The sequence below is a fragment of the Hyperolius riggenbachi genome, chromosome 2 (genome assembly GCF_040937935.1).
Source record: "Hyperolius riggenbachi isolate aHypRig1 chromosome 2, aHypRig1.pri, whole genome shotgun sequence".
Lineage (NCBI taxonomy): Eukaryota > Metazoa > Chordata > Amphibia > Anura > Hyperoliidae > Hyperolius > Hyperolius riggenbachi.
Window position 1 is genome coordinate 284,153,846 of NC_090647.1, and position 16,552 is coordinate 284,170,397.

The window sequence follows — 16,552 nt, forward strand, 5'->3', positions numbered from 1 at the left end:
AAAGGCCGCTCGAACGAGCGGCCGTTTCCATGGAAACCCGCAGACGACCAGTTTACGCCAATCGGCGTTAGCTGGTCGTCAAGAGGTTAATTGCATATGTCTGCATTTAGCCTTATCCATCACTAGAATACTTTCAGTTTCTAGTAACAGACTAAATAGTTTCATTTTCCTATTTTCCCATACCCATGTCAAATATATGAGTCATACAGGAATTCACCAGTATTTCCACACTGCCAGGGAAACACAGAACATTTTTCACAATATAATGCAATACATCAGACACAAGGAAACACAAAGTAGACTCCCTTTCCAACACCATCAAAAGCACACTTTTTTTTAGATCTGGTTTTTAAAAACAGCAGTATTTCACCAGGTCTCTGCACATAAGAAAAATGGCTGATATTGAAGTAGTCAAGGTTACAAACTTCAAGGTTTTGAGGGCTAAAATGATTGTGTTAGCCATCAGTCTAATGTCCACAGAAGTACTCCCAGGATTCTAAGCCCAGCTTAAAGGGGCACTACAGCGAAAAACTGTAAAATTTAAAATATGTGCAAACATATACAAATAAGGAGTACGTTTCTTCCAGAGTAAAATGAGCCATAAATTACTTTTCTCCTATGTTGCTGTCACTTACAGTAAGTAGTAGAAATCTGACAGAAGTGACAGGTTTTGGACTAGTCCATATCTTCATAGAGGATTCTCAGCAGGGCTTTTATTCTTTATAAAGATATTCCCTAAAAAAGATTTAAACAATGATGCTGGCCAGCTTCCCTGCTCCCTACACAGTTGTTTGGCAGTTGGACAGAGCAAGTGCCATTCATTAAGTACTTTTGAAAATATATCCGAGAATCCCCTATAAAGAGATGGACTAGTCCAAAACCTGTCACTTCTGTCAGATTTCTACAACCTACTGTAAGTGACAGCAAAATAGGAAAAAAGTTACTTATGGCTCACTTTACTATGGAAAAAAAAAAAACCATACTTATTTGTATGTTTGCACATATTTTAAATTTTACAGTTTTCGCTGTAGTGCCCCTTTAATGTGGAGCCACCAGTTATCAGCCAGGGCCAATATTTTTAGCTGGCTGAATTTTTCCCAGCGATGTCCTACACTCATCACCATAGGTTAGTACCCGGTACTTGCTCAAGCTGAACATGCCCGAAACGCTTCCAAGTGCTGAAGTGGTGTTATATGATGATCACAATTGTGATTATAAAGACGGAACAGTAGAGCTTCCCTCCACCTGGAAACAGATCTCATCACAAGGCACCTCAGTAGGCCAGGCTGGTGACATCCCTGCAGGTCCTTTACCAGTGATTTTGGGATTAAGAGGGTTTTTCATTCCATACTGGTTGGTAATCAACATTGCCCTGTTGGAACCCCTGCTGTACAAGGGAGTCCGAGCTTTCAGTGTACACGTGACATCAGAAGAGGTTATGCCTGCATTAGGATCTGACAGGTGCAGTCATTCTCTAACAAATGTAACTTTATTGCCGAAGTCTCAACATATGCCACAGGAGCTGGGGAATAGCAGCTTTCCATCACTAAACATTTTTATTGGGTAAGGCAAAATAAAAATTGCACCCCAGCATTTAGATAAGGCAACAATTTTATTAAATTATGAACAGCGGAATATGGGGTGTTTTCTAAAGCCCCAAAGATTTTGGATATTAACCATTTCCCCTCCAGGACGAGTAACTACGCCCCTGCAAAATGCCACAACTCTGTGCAGGGGCGTAGGTACTACGTCCCTCTCGCCGTGTCGCCCCGCGCTCGGTACCGCCGCTCACCCGTCACTAGATCAATGAATGGGAAAACAAATCCCATTCACTGATCTAAGTTCCAATGTGAATGGCTGCAGCCGTCCGGCTCTGCCACTCATGAATCCCTGCACGTAGTGCTTCCGTTTCCGTACTAACAGTATGTAGCTGAAGTCACCACTGAGGACATCTTGTGGCCAAATTGTAATATTACATCCCTTTTTTTTCCAGTTTATCATCCATAGTTACTTTTTTTTTTAAAATAACCCCTGACCTCCCACACTCCCCTAAAGTTACCATTTTTTTTTTAATTAAAAAAAAAAAAAAATACAAATAAAAAAAAGACAAATGGTTACCTTAGGGACTGAACTTTACATGTATACAAAAACTGTATACTACAATTACTTTCTAAATTATGGGCTTGTAATTAGGGATAGACGCAAAACTTAACAAATGCACCTTTATTTCCAAATAAAATATTGGCGCCACACATTGCACTAGGGAAACATTTTAAACGTCGCAATAACCGATACAAATGGGCAAATAAAATGTGTGGGTTTTAATTACAGTAGCATGTTTTATTTTTAAACTATACTGGCCGAAAACTGAGAAATCATGAATTTAATTTTTTTTCTTATTATTCCCATTAAAACGGAGTTGGAATAAAATAATTCTTAAAAAAAAAAAAAAAAAAGTACCCCTCACTCAACCCGATTGCCACAAACTATTTTGTCCTCGTTAATGGGTCATATTAAAACGTAACTTTTAATAATTTACATCTATAAAATAGAACGATGTACAAATAGACTGTCTGGCAATTACTTATAAATCTCCTTGTTACTCAAACTCTGGGTCTTCAGTAAGCAATAATGGAGAATATCTCCACCCCTGAGTTCATTGTTATATTAAAGCGGAATATAACCCAGCATTTCAACTTTGCTCTAAAACATTTACAGCATATTATATGCAACCAGCATTTTTTTTTTACTAGACCAGCATTGGAAGGGTTACACACAGAGCTTGAAAGTTCTGTGGAGAGAAATGCAGACGCATCCAAAGTTTAGATAGATACATTTAAGTAAACACAATGTAACAAGTGAGGAATGTGACTCACTCTCTCTCTGTCCAGGAGCTCCTGCACAGTCAGAGTGTGTCGAATTCACTACTTGTTACATTGTGTTTACTTAAATGTATCCATCTAAACTGCGGATGCGTCTGCATTGATTTCCACGGAAGCTGTGTGTAACCCTTTCAATGCTGGTCTAGTAGTTAAAAAAAAAAAAAAAAAAAAAAAAAAAAAAGCTGGTTGCATAGAATATGCTGTAAATAATGTTTTAGAGCGAAGTTGAAATTATATTCCGCTTTAAGGTAATTACATGTAACCCCCACCAAAACAATATTGTTTTGTTGGGGGTTACATGTAATTACCTTAAAGCCAATGGGTACCAGTTTAAAAATAAAAAAGTCAGATACTCACCTAAGGAGAGGGAAGGCTCGGTCCTAATGAGCCTTCCCTCTCCTCTCCCGGTGCCCTCGGTGCTGCGCTGGCTCCCCCGTACGCGTCCGCCGCCGCAGGGACTTCGGGAGCACTCGGGCTCCAGAAGACGGGCCGCTCCATACTACGCATGCGTGTATGCGTCATAGAGGGCACTCGCGCACTATGGAGCGGCCCGTCCTCGGGAGCCCGAGTGCTCCCGAAATCTCCCTTCGGTGGTGGAAGTGGCAGTATTTGACCAAACTGGTCGAATACTGCTCCCGAGGACATCGCTGCACCAAGGGCACCGGGAGAGGAGAGGTAAGGCTCATTAGGACCTTCCCTCTCCTTAGGGGAGTATCTGACTTTTATTTTTAAACTGGTACACATTCACTTTAATGTAACAATGAACTCAGGGGTGGAGATATCCTCCATTACGGCTTACTGAAGACCCCGAGTTTGAGTAACAAGGAGATTTATAAGTAATTGCCAGACAGTCTATTTGTACATTGTTCTATTTTATAGATGTAAAATAATAAAAGTTACATTTTAATAGGACTCATTAACGAGGCCAAAATTGTTTCATAAAAAAGTACCCCCAAAGAAAGCCTAATCAGTGGCAAAAAAACAAGATATAGATTGTTTTGTTGTGATAAGTAGTAGTAAAGTTATAGGTGAATGAATGGAAGGAGCGCTGATGGGTGAAAATTGCTGGGTTTTTTTTAAGAGGCAAAACCCTTTGAGGTGAAAAGGGTAAAGATTATAAAATGGGTTAGTAATTCCTGTCAGTAACCTGTTCGTCTCATGCTGTACTTCAGGTGTGATAAAGTACAGATGCATCTCACTCACTATGAATTCGTATTTATGTGATTGTATAATTTGTTAGATGGGACATTTTGTTCATTAGCATAACGTTATCACTTCTGGCTATGGTTCAGTTTGGGACGACGGCTTCTATCAGATCTTAATCACACAAATGTTTTCATTTGCCACACGTTTTGTCTGAACTTGTTTACATAAATAAGGCCCCTATAAGCAACTTCATTCCTTTATGTATACATACATCTCTGGATATTCCTCACCTTTCTTATCTTCACTATCCTTTTCATCCTCAGTTTTGGCACGCTTTGCCTTCTTAAAGTTGGCAAGATTCCGACGTCCTCCTTCACCCTCATCTTCTGAATCTGAGAACTCTTCATCACATGCAATTCTCTTATCTGAAGATCGAACTGGATGGAAACAAAATTGGTGTGAATAGTCTGCTAAAGTATAAAGCTGAAGCTCACTTTAAAGGGAATCTGTAAAAAAAAAAAAAAAAAAACCCTAGGGGTACTTAACCACCCTGGCGTTCTATTAAGATCGCCAGGGAGGCTGCGGGAGGGTTTTTTTTTTAGTAAAAAAAACAAACAAAAAAAAAACTATTTCATGCAGCCAACTAAAAGTTGGCTGCATGAAAGCCCACTAGAGGGCGCTCCGGAGGCGATCTTCTGATCGCCTCCGGCGGCCAGAAATAACACGGAAGGCCGCAATGAGCGGCCTTCCGTGTTTCGCTTACCTCGTCGCCATGGCGACGAGCAGGGTGACGTCATGGACGTCAGCCGCCTCCGATCCAGCCCTTAGCGCTGGCCGGAACTTTTTGTTCCGGCTACGCTGGGCTCAGGCGGCTGGGGGGACCCTCTTTCGCCGCTGCATGCGGCGGATGGCCGCACTGCAGCGGCGATCAGGCAGCACACGCGGCTGGCAAAGTGCCGGCTGCGTGTGCTGCTTTTTATTTGAGCCAAATCGGCCCAGCAGGGCCTCAGCGGCAGGCTCCGGCGGTACTGGACGAGCTGAGCTCGTCCAGACCGCTCAGCTGGTTAATCACATTCAGGGGGTGAAGCCTCTGGATCCTATTGAGGCTTTCCCGGTCCCCTTTACCCTCTGGGCTCCAGCGAAGGCAGCCCTGAACAGCGGCAATGTAAAATAATATCTACCTTCCGAAACTCAGCGCAGGTGCTGTAGCAGCTTTCAGATGGGCTCTGGTGAAAATAGAGTACGATCGGTTCCGCTCTACTGCAAAGGCGACTTGCTCCTGCACAGTAGAGCAGAACCGATCAGGCTCCGCTTTTTTTTACGACAGAGCCCATCGAAAGCCGCTACAGCACCTGCACTGGAGCCAGGAAGGTAAATATTGCAGGCGCCAAAGCCACTGTCGGCAGACTTGACCATTTTCAGCGGCTGCCAGCGCTGGAACCTGGAGGGTGAAGAGGCAAGTTCTCCCCAGGGGCTGATTTTTTTTTGTTACAGATCACCTTAAAGGGCTCTTTTACATGGCAAATCACAAAAACACAAAGCAATTTCAATGCTATTTTGCTGTGATTTTACAATGCCATTTTGCTGTGATTATCACTGGATGCTAGGAACACAAGGAGAACACACAGAAAATATGCAGCATACATGACTTTTGAAGTAAAGTGTTGTACCATGTTAGCAATTAATAAAAGCAATAAGTTTTGAATCAGGATACCATTTATTGGCTAACTTAGAAACCCTGACTTCTGAAATGAGGCAAAAATTATACATACATATATACACATATACATACATATATATATATATATATATATATATATATACACATATACATACATATATATATATATATATACACATATATATATATATATATATATATATATATATATATATATATATATATATATATATATATATATATATATATATATATATATATATATATATATATATATATATATATATATATATATATATATATATATATATACACACATACATAGCATCACAACAGTATAAAATGGTTCCTCGTTTTAATGATGCAAAATCCTTACTAGAAATGCGTTTGTCTGGATCATCCTCATCCTCATCACCACTATCATCCTGAACAGCGTCCTCTGGGATGGCCTGCATCTGGACGCCTGGTGCATGTGGAAGCATGCGCAAGTTCTCAAACAGCCGCTGCCTGAAACACAAAGTTATGAAGTCAGAGCATGTGCCTTGTTAATCTGGTTACTATATCTGCAATCTCAAAATCACTCACTTGATCTTCTCCAGGTACTCATTTGTGTTCTGATTTGTCATATTAGAAGGGCTGATATGCAGTTTAAAGTCTGGTCCAAAGTATTCAAAGTAGTCATTGTATGGAAGCTCTGGAAAATCAAAGGGCAGAAGTTATTTGTAGCTGTCCACATTTTTGTTACTTAAACCAATAAGGTCTTATAAGAAAAAGGGTTGTTTGCTAGACCTGCATTATTTACAATTTTTTACCCTGCTTAACTGTAGTACTGACCCTCAATGTAGAATATTTTCACAGGGCCACTCTACATTACCTTATATTCTAGCGTATAAGATGACTGGGCGTATAAGATGACCCGCAATATATTCGCCCTATAAGACTACCCCTCGACTCTTGGACATTTGTATACTGTACTGGTGCTATATTGAATAAACAGGTACAGATACTGATGCGGTACCCAGTATACAACAACCAACCAATCATGGCAAGCGATGTACCTTACTGGCGATTGGCTGGTTGTAGTATACAAAGCCTGCTTGGATTGGTCAGCTATCCCTGTTTCCAAGACTATCAGAGCGGTAGCGCAAACATGCCTCTTTCACCTGTCTGGCCCGCCACTGTATACCATTACCTCCTCTGCCTCTCAGATCTGACACATGCGCACCTGCGCCGCTTCACTACAGTCCTCAGGGGTGAGATCTGAGAGGCAGAGAAAGAGGTAAGGTAATAGGATACAAGGGCAGGCAAGACTGGTGAAAGAGGCGTGTTTTTCTGTGCAGCGCTCTTTTTTCCCCATACCCCGGGTGTCCGACACCTGCAGGTTGCTCCACCCTTCACTTACACCTTCCCAGTGAGGTGTCCCCTCACCTCATCGGGACCACGTTAAGCCACTTCCTTCCAGGAATCCTGGTGAGTGGATTTTTTTCCTACCACACTTGAACAGCACCGCCCTTGCTGCTCTTATATGGTCGCCTCATATTGCGGGGATGCGGCCGCAGAGGTTTTTGATCCCCCCCCACATATGCGGCAACCACAGATTCTCCAGTCCGGCTCAGAAGTTTCAGCACCTGCCCTATAAGACGAACCCTGGTGTTTGAGAAGATTTTCCTGGGTTAAAAAGTAGTATTCTACACCAGAATATACGCTGTGCTAACACGTCTATTGCAGCACATACGTTTCTATTGTACATCCACTGCAGATCAGTGACATTTGATATACGGTTAGAGAGTTCACAGTCTGGAAAATATGCACTGCTGCATAGACAGGTTTGCTCCCAGTCTCAAAGGGAACAGGCTCACCAAAATTGGACAGTTGCAGACTGGAAAAATCTTGGTCTGATTAAGTTTGCCGATGATGCACACAGATGGTCGGTTCAGAATTTGGAGTTGACAGTGCATATTGTATTTATGCTGGCTGTTAAGTGAGGCTGGCTGTATTTTGAATGTAGTTAAAAAAAAATAATAATACGTTTCAAAGCATTTATGACCCAGATTGTCAGATAATGATGGCATCGTTGTTTGCTTATACATTACATTAAAATAGAGAGGCTGCTGTAACAGTTGTCCTGAACATCTCAGCGGTCTGGCTGCCATGACAACCCTTTGGCTTTCAAAGATTCTGGGTCAAAAGCACTGACTAATCATACTGTAAAGCAGCCCATACACTCAGCCGATTTTCTGGCCGACCGATCGATCGCAAATCGGTTGGCCAATCGACCGATCGATGGCCGATTTCGATGGATTTCCATCGAACTTGCAGGGTGGAAAATTTAGGTCGATCTGATGAGATTGCTTATCAGTTTGCATTGGCCTTAATGGAAATCTGATGGCAAAAAAATGCCATCAGATCGAATTTCAATAGATTTCAAACTGAAATCTATTGGAATTCTATCCTGGTAAAAAATGTTCTAAAAACGCATCAGATAGATCATCAGATGCATTTCTTATCTATCTGCTGCCAATCTGACGAGTGTATGGGCACCTTAAGTTAGAATTTTCCAAGCCAGTGGTTCATAATTTATAGCAACCTAAAAGATCATCATCCAAGCTTACTTAATGTTATGTCCAGGTGTGATTCAGCAAGAGCAATCTCCAAATTTCTCCCCGATATGTGAGAATCATGGCAAAAGATTTGAAGAAAAATTAGTGGAGATATGAGCATCCATGAGTATGACTGCTGTGTGTGTGCAGGCTCAGGAGATACATCCCCATCCCCCATCACTGATGGGTACATCCCAGTCAAGAAAATACCAGTGATCACATTAATGCTTTCCATTGTCCCACTGAAGAGGTTCCACCCTTTCTTCCTGTTTTCCATGACTGTTATGCTGCCAATACACGGGTCGATCCGGCGGCCGATCAGCCGTCGCGTCCCCGTGGATAGATTACCGCTCGTCCCCGCCGGCGCTTCCTTAGCGCTCGATTCCCTGCCATTGTCAGCCAGCGGGGATCGAGCGGCTTGATCAGGCCAGCTGAATATTATCAGCTGGCCAGATCAGCTGGTCGATACACGGTACAGAAACGTACCGTGTATCCCCAACATTACTTGAACACAAATTAAGGATGATTACCCAAGTCAGAATGCAAACAGACAGTGAAGCCCTGATTGAGGTTTTATCCATCCCCAATACATGTAACTAAACTAATTTTGTCTGGAGTTCTACCTTAAGGCCTGAGTGAAAACAGCCAAAAAGGTTATGAATTAGCAAAATCAAAGCAGTTGTCAGCTGTTCAACTAGTTCAGAAATACATTTTAACGTGCAGAAAAGAGTTTAATTTAAAAAAAAAAAAAAAAGTCAACTTGCTATAAATTAGAAGACAAACTTAAGAGGCTCACTACCTAGTCTGCTAACTGCTCTGTCTCCTCCCCTACTATCTGCACCCAATTACCCTCTAGATAGTAAGCTTGCAAGGACACATGCAGCCTGGCATAATCGAAATAAGGCCCGGGACACTGGAGAGGGTGCACAGACAGGCAGGTGAGCGAAAATTTCAATCACCATCAGCCGGGGGTCAGTTGGCAAAAATCAAACGCCACGCACCCGACAGCCCTTTTGAGCAAGCTCTTTCCAGCATTGCAGATCATTTTTAGCCAGAAATTGATCTAAATTACAATTGGGTCCCCACTTTGCAGCATCGATCTCTGTCAGATTTTTAAACAAATATGCAATGTAAGCTTGGGTGTTAAAATATCTGTCCAGGTCTCAATTGCGCCCTACAATAAAAAGTCTAAGTCTACAGACTTCAAAACAAAAAGCAGATCATATCAAAACTCATAGTTTGCATCTTAAAGGGAACCAGAGACGAAGCACCCTTGTGTATTTTACCATGTATATCAGTAAGAACATTAGAGAAAACACTTACCATGCTCTCTGTTTCCTCCTCACTGCTAAAAGTGTCTGTTAACAGCAGTCACAAGAATCCCAGACTGAGCAATTAAATCTGGCTTTGCTGGGTATGATTATAGCTGAGTCATTATAGCAAAGCCACAAGGGGGCAGGCTTGGGCTTGAAATAACACCACAGAATACAGACTTAGCTATAATCTTTCTGTAGCAAAGCTAGACGGAGCAGCCTGACTTCTCAGTCGGTGATTCTTATCAGACGTGATAACAGTCAGATTACACAGAGAACAATGAAACAAAGGGCAGATTAGGTGTTTACTGTCATGTTCCCACTGATTTATAAGGTAAAATACAAGAGGGTGCTTCATCTCTGGTTCTCTTTAAGTACTCTCCGTGAAGCAAATGCAAACATTACACTAACCATTGGGTATCTCCGTGTCCAGGGCTACCGCTGTCTCGTACGTCCAACAGCGAGCTACATTTCTGATCGTGTAGCCACCACCACCAAGCATCAAAAGTGGTAAATTAAAAGTCTTCATGAATTCAACACATTTAGCATGGCCTAAAAAAATAAAATAAAAATTACTGCACGCGTCATAGAAGACAATGTATGGCAATATATACTATGTGAATGAAAATATAGATAGAGATATCTACAGTGGAGGAAATAATTATTTGACCCCTCACTGATTTTGTAAGTTTGTCCAATGACACAGAAATGAAAAGTCTCAGAACAGTATCATTTCAATGGTAGGTTTATTTTAACAGTGGCAGATAGCACATCAAAAGGAAAATCGAAAAAATAACCTTAAATAAAAGATAACAACTGATTTGCATTTCATTGAGTGAAATAAGTTTTTGAACCCCTACCAACCATTAAGAGTTCTGGCTCCCACAGAGTGGTTAGACACTTCTACTCAATTAGTCACCCTAATTAAGGACACCTGTCTTAACTAGTCACCTGTATAAAAGACACCTGTCCACAGAATCAATCAATCAAGCAGACTCCAAACTCTCCAACATGGGAAAGACCTAAGATTTATCCAAGGATGTCAGAGACAAAATTGTAGACCTGCACAAGGCTGGAATGGGCTACAAAACCATTAGCAAGAAGCTGGGAGAGAAGGTAACAACTGTTGGTGCGATTGTTCGAAAATGGAAGGAGCACAAAATGACCATCAATCGACCTCGCTCTGGGGCTCCACGCAAGATCTCACCTCGTGGGGTGTCAATGGTTCTGAGAAAGGTGAAAAAGCATCCTAGAACTACACGGGAGGAGTTAGTGAATGACCTCAAATTAGCAGGGACCACAGTCACCAAGAAAACCATTGGAAACCCATTACACCGCAATGGATTAAAATCCTGCAGGGCTCGCAAGGTCCCCCTGCTCAAGAAGGCACATGTGCAGGCCCGTCTGAAGTTTGCCAATGAACACCTGAATGATTCTGTAAGTGACTGGGAGAAGGTGCTGTGGTCTGAGGAGACCAAAATAGAGCTCTTTGGCATTAACTCAACTCGCTGTGTTTGGAGGAAGAAAAATGCTGCCTATGACCCCCAAAACACCGCCCCCACCGTCAAGCATGGGGGTGGAAACATTTTGCTTTGGGGGGGGGGGGGGGAGTTTCTGCTAAGGGCACAGGACAACTTAATCGCAATAACGGGAAAATGGGCGGAGCCATGTATCGTGAAATCCTGAACGACAACCTGCTTCCCTCTGCCAGGAAACTGAAAATGGGTCGTGGATGGGTGTTCCAGCACGACAATGACCCAAAACATACAGCAAAGGCAACAAAGGAGTGGCTCAAGAAGAAGCACATTAAGGTCATGGAGTGACCTAGTCAGTCTCCGGACCTTAATTTCATAGAAAACCTATGGAGGGAGCTCAAGCTCAGAGTTGCACAGAGACAGCCTCGAAACCTTAGGGATTTAGAGATGATCTGCAAAGAGGAGTGGACCAACATTCCTCCTAAAATGTGTGCAAACTTGGTCATCAATTACAAGAAACGTTTGACCTCTGCTTGCAAACAAGGGTTTTTCCACTAAGTTTTAAGTCTTTTATTGTTAGAGGGTTCAAAAACTTATTTCACTCAATGAAATGCAAATCAGTTGCTATCTTTTATTTAAGGTTATTTTTTCGATTTTCCTTTTGATGTGCTATCTGCCACTGCTAAAATAAACCTACCATTGAAATGATTCTGTTCTGAGACTTTTCATTTCTTTGTCATTGGACAAGCTTACAAAATCAGCGAGGGGTCAAATAATTATTTCCTCCACTGTATATCTATCAAATCTTTTATGTCTGTTGCAGTAAGCAGGTAGGCCACACGTCTGTGCTGTCTGCAACAATCCCAGGCAGGCGGATGAGTTTCCCAGATAGCCCATGGAAGTGACACATCTAACCCAGGCTCCAGCAGACCACCGGAGTGGACACTACACTGTCTGCTCCAGTTGGCTGCATGTGATTCGGTGCAAGTGGGAACAGAGGCTTGCAGGTCCCATACTCATCCAACATTACATACTGCCTAAATACAGTGCTAGCATCCCAATTTACACACCTCCATTACAGCCAAGCTTGACCTCTCACATGTTCATGTCAACAATACTATGTTAAATTCAAAGTCTTCAGGAGCTACTAAAGTTAAAGATACTCTGTAACACCCCCCCCCCCCCCCCGCTCCCCCAAAACTTCGACAAAGGCTGCAGGCGCGGCAATATTTACCTACAGTAATCATGCGCAAGTGCAGTAGCGGATCTTTGTTCGGGTGAGGCAGTAAGAGCCAACCCCAATCAATCTGCTCTACTGTGCAGGTGCAAAGGACTTGCGCCTGCGCAGTACAACGTATACGATCAGGCTCGGCTATTTCCGCCTTGGCTTGAAAAGCCGCTATTGCGTCTGCGCTGGATCGCGGTAGGTAAATATTGACCTTAACGCTGTTGGGGGGGGGGGGGGGGGGGTGTTTGCAGCACGGGATTGCTGGGACGGAGGATGACGGTTTAGAGTTAGAGGCTTTTTTTTGTTGCAGATTTTCTGTAAGCCATCACAGGACAATACTGTCTTTTAATGGAGCTTTACTGTATTTTCTCAAAAACAAACATCCTATCTATGTAATAAAACAATCACTCACCTTTGATGGTTATATTAAAGCAACCAAGTCTATCACCAGAAAGTGAGTCTGCACCACACTGCAGGACAACAGCACTAGGCTGGTACATTTCCATAACCTTTGACATAACCTGAAATGCAAAGGAGGGGAGGAGGAAATAAAAAAAAGTTTAACAGGATATAAATGAAACTAAATAAAAAATGCCTTGGTCTAGTGCACTATGGCAAAGGGAATGTATGGTTATATTTTCAGTTGCATTAGGTTCAGTCAAGTTTTTTTATAAATAGTGAATATACTAAATTTCATGTACGAAAATGTGCAATTTGTTTAGAACTCAGTTGGCTGAATATACAGGGCCGATTTATCGGTAAGCAAGGGGGAATTGGCTTTAACATATCTAGCATTATATGTGCAGAGTTCACACTATGCCAGAGCGATTCCCCATCCATTGTGATGGATGAACTTTACCACTGATGGGGTATTGCAGGGTCTGCTGCCACTGAGTGGTCTCAAAACAACAAGGCAATTCGCTGGATGATGGATTTTACCACATCAGTAAACCAAGCAGGCAAATGTGGAATTGCCCATAGGAAGTAAATGCAGTCTTTGACAAATCCATTTTGAGTCTGCTGGCCGCTCTATAAAAATGCAGGGCAACGACAACATTTGAACAGAGCCTAATTGCAAGAGTAAAGCATCACTTTCCGGACTACAAACTACCTGATGGCATATCTACCAGTAGTAAAAAATAAAAAAAAAAAAAAAATAAAAAAAAAAAAAAAAAAAAAAAAAAACCTATTGCAGTAACTTCCACACAGACGGCAAAACTGTGTTTACTGTACAATTTGGACACCCTATTTTCACGAGTAAACACCTTCTGGTTCATCTAGAACGCTTCCAAACTGAAGCGTTTGCAGCAGTTGACATATGGTGCAGTCACTGTCGGGTAAAAAGCTGAAATGTCAACCGCCCGCTCACTCGTACATGCATGGGATGACCACCCATGCTGAATGACTGCAGCTGCCCATCAGTAGCATCTCAAAGGAAGTAAACTGTACCTCTGTCAGTCATCTTTATGAAAGAATTCTTGGTATGGAACATAATATTTCATTACAAAGATATGATAATTGAGTATCTCAGGAAGAAGCAGTTGAATGAGCATTTTTTTTTTTTTTTACTTAACATACTCAGCCCAGCTACTATTAACAGTCATCACTCATCTCCTCCTATAGCTGGTTCACGTGACCCAAGTGCTCTGACCTATCCTGAGCCAGCTCTTTCATTCTAGTCCCTGAGCCAACTGAAATAACCTTTCAGGTTCCACTTGTGATTTCCTTTCTTCTTTAACTAGATGCCGACCGCATCACGCCGATGGGTGTGGCGGCAGCCCCAGGACCGCCTAATGTCGATCGGCGTAAAGTCCTGGGGCGGGGATTTGCAGGAGATCGCGCGCATCTCTTGCTTGCTGATGGTTGAAAAGGCATTTTATTGATAAGATGTGAAAATATCACCTCCGATAAGCTTAGGAGAAATGTGAATTGAATATGGGTTAGTGTATCTATAAAAGGCTCAGTGCTACACTATAAGATACAGTGAAGGGGCACGGAAAAAATGAGGCGTTCCTAACGCCAGAGGGGGCATTACGCAAGAGTGCCTGTCCTGCAAGGGAAGCCCTTTCTCCTTTAAGGCTGCCTAATGTACAATTTCCTATTTTTATTAAGTGGGCTATGCTCCACCAGAACACAAAGCGGAACTGTAAATACTTTTTAAACAGTGTTTCACTTACCTGGGGCTTGTCCCCCGCGCTGGTCCTGCCCGAGCCTCCGTTCTCCCGCTGCCGTTCCGTACTTAGACTTTTAAGTCGAGGCCAGCGCAGCCCTGCCAAGCGCATCTTTTCTTCGCGTTCCCCTCTGCAATAGCAGGGAACACGAAGAAAGGATACGCGTGACCAGAGCCGCGCAGGAGCAGTGGGCCCGGCGGCGAAACCGAAAGTAGCTGGCGGCGTGAGAACGGAGGCACGGGCAAGACCAGCGCGGGACAGGACGGCTGCTGGGGGCTTGCAGAAGCCCCAGGTAAGTGAAACAATGTGTTTGATATATTTACAGTTCCGCTTTAAGTGCTTTTAATATAAAAAAAAAAAACTTTTGGAATAAAAAAAAAAAAAAAAAAAAAAAAAAAAAAAAATTAACCACTCCACCCCATAGGGGTTTTTACCCTAATGGACAAGAGCAATTTTCACCTCCATTTTATTCGCCAATAACTTTATTACTATTTATCTCAACAAAACGATCAATACCTTGTTTTTTTGCTACCAATTAGGCTTTCTGTGGGTGGTACATTTTGCTTGGAAAAAATGTCATTATTTCTTAATTTTTGACCATTATAGTTTTAATATAAAACAATTCTCGTGTGGCTAAAACCCACACATTTTATTTGCCCATGTCACAATTATTAGACGGTTTAAATTATGACCCCATCACAATGTATGGCAACAATATATTATTTTGAAATATAGGTGTTTTGTTTTTTTAGTCTGGCCCATAATTATAATCCCCTATGTAGTAAAGTAATATACTCTCAAAATACAGGTTGAAAAAAAGCTAAGAACCAAAGGCAGCTATATATGTATTTTTCCCTACAATTTTTTTTTTTTTGGGGGGGGGGGGCTTTGGAAGGGATTAACTTTATTAAAATTATAAGTGTATATGTGTAATTTTAATTATTGGCCACTAGATGGCACTGCAAACAGCTGTTTTACAGGAAGTGTTCATTTTTAACTTTATTAGCCGCTTGTTTTGTGAATGGACATGGCCCCTGATCGGGGTAATATCCATTCATTCCAGGCATTGCGATGGGGGAAAAGAGCGCTCGCTGCTCCTTCCAATCACAGATTGCAGTGTCCCGGCAGTTAACGGCCGCAGGGGAGGCGTGCACAGCAGTGGCTGAATCGATAAATGCATTAAAACGTCCTGGAACCGTTAACAGTCTCCAACAGGACTTTTTAATGTGTCTACTTGTCTGGAAGTGGTTAAAGTAAATATTTAAATGCAATCCATAATGTCCGTATTTGACTGACTAATGCTATATACACACACACTTGATACAAGTCTTTGGAAAAGGCAAAAATCAGACCAATTTTACCACCTTCCATGTAGTATGAGAGCCAAACCTATACAGTATATTCTATTGAGCTGAACTCCCCATCAGATAAAAATCTTTCCAAGAAGCTGTACACATGCAACAGATCAGTATCTACAAAATATCAGTTCCTGCAAAAAATACATTCATAGTCTATGATATCTGCAGATCTCATACACACCTTGTTTAAAGAACCTTCATTTGTAGATCTAACCATCTGCAGATTTGAAGATCTATCCTGGTGGATCTGATGATGATTGTCCGTTAAACAAGGTGTGTATGAGATCTGCAGATAGACTATGAATGTATGTTGCAGGTACCGATCTGTTGCATGTGCATGTTGCATCTTGCAAAGATTTTTATCTGATGGGGAGTTCAGCTCAATAGAATAGACTGTGTAGAGTATGCTCTCATACTACATGGAAGGAGGTAAAATTGGTCTGTGATCTTGCCTTGTCTAAAGACTTTGATCTCAAAGTGTGTATGTAGTAGGGTTGCAACGGTATGAAAATAACCGTCAAAAAAAAAAAAAAAAAAAAAAAAAAAAAAAACTACCACGGTATTACGCAATTCTCATTACAATTACTCTTATAAAAAGTAAAAGTTGAACAAACTCTTCTTTATTAAACCCTTAAGGGTTAGTGTCCTCCTGTCACACTTGAAATATTTACTCTTCTAAATGTCAAAAAAAAAAAAAA

The 16,552-nt window shown here is 41.8% G+C and overlaps 1 protein-coding gene across 1 annotated transcript in view; it reads right to left on the minus strand.

Annotated features, from left to right (window-relative positions):
• The window catches only part of HDAC1 (histone deacetylase 1), a 53,119-nt gene that overhangs the window by 3,200 nt on the left and 33,367 nt on the right, over nt 1-16,552 (minus strand). Inside the window, exons 8-12 of the mRNA XM_068268870.1 lie at nt 12,738-12,846; nt 10,034-10,174; nt 6,295-6,403; nt 6,086-6,216; nt 4,319-4,465 (exon numbers count right to left, since the gene is read on the minus strand). Coding sequence (XP_068124971.1) covers nt 4,319-4,465; nt 6,086-6,216; nt 6,295-6,403; nt 10,034-10,174; nt 12,738-12,846 — 637 coding nt within the window. The remainder of the gene's footprint in view (nt 1-4,318; nt 4,466-6,085; nt 6,217-6,294; nt 6,404-10,033; nt 10,175-12,737; nt 12,847-16,552) is intronic.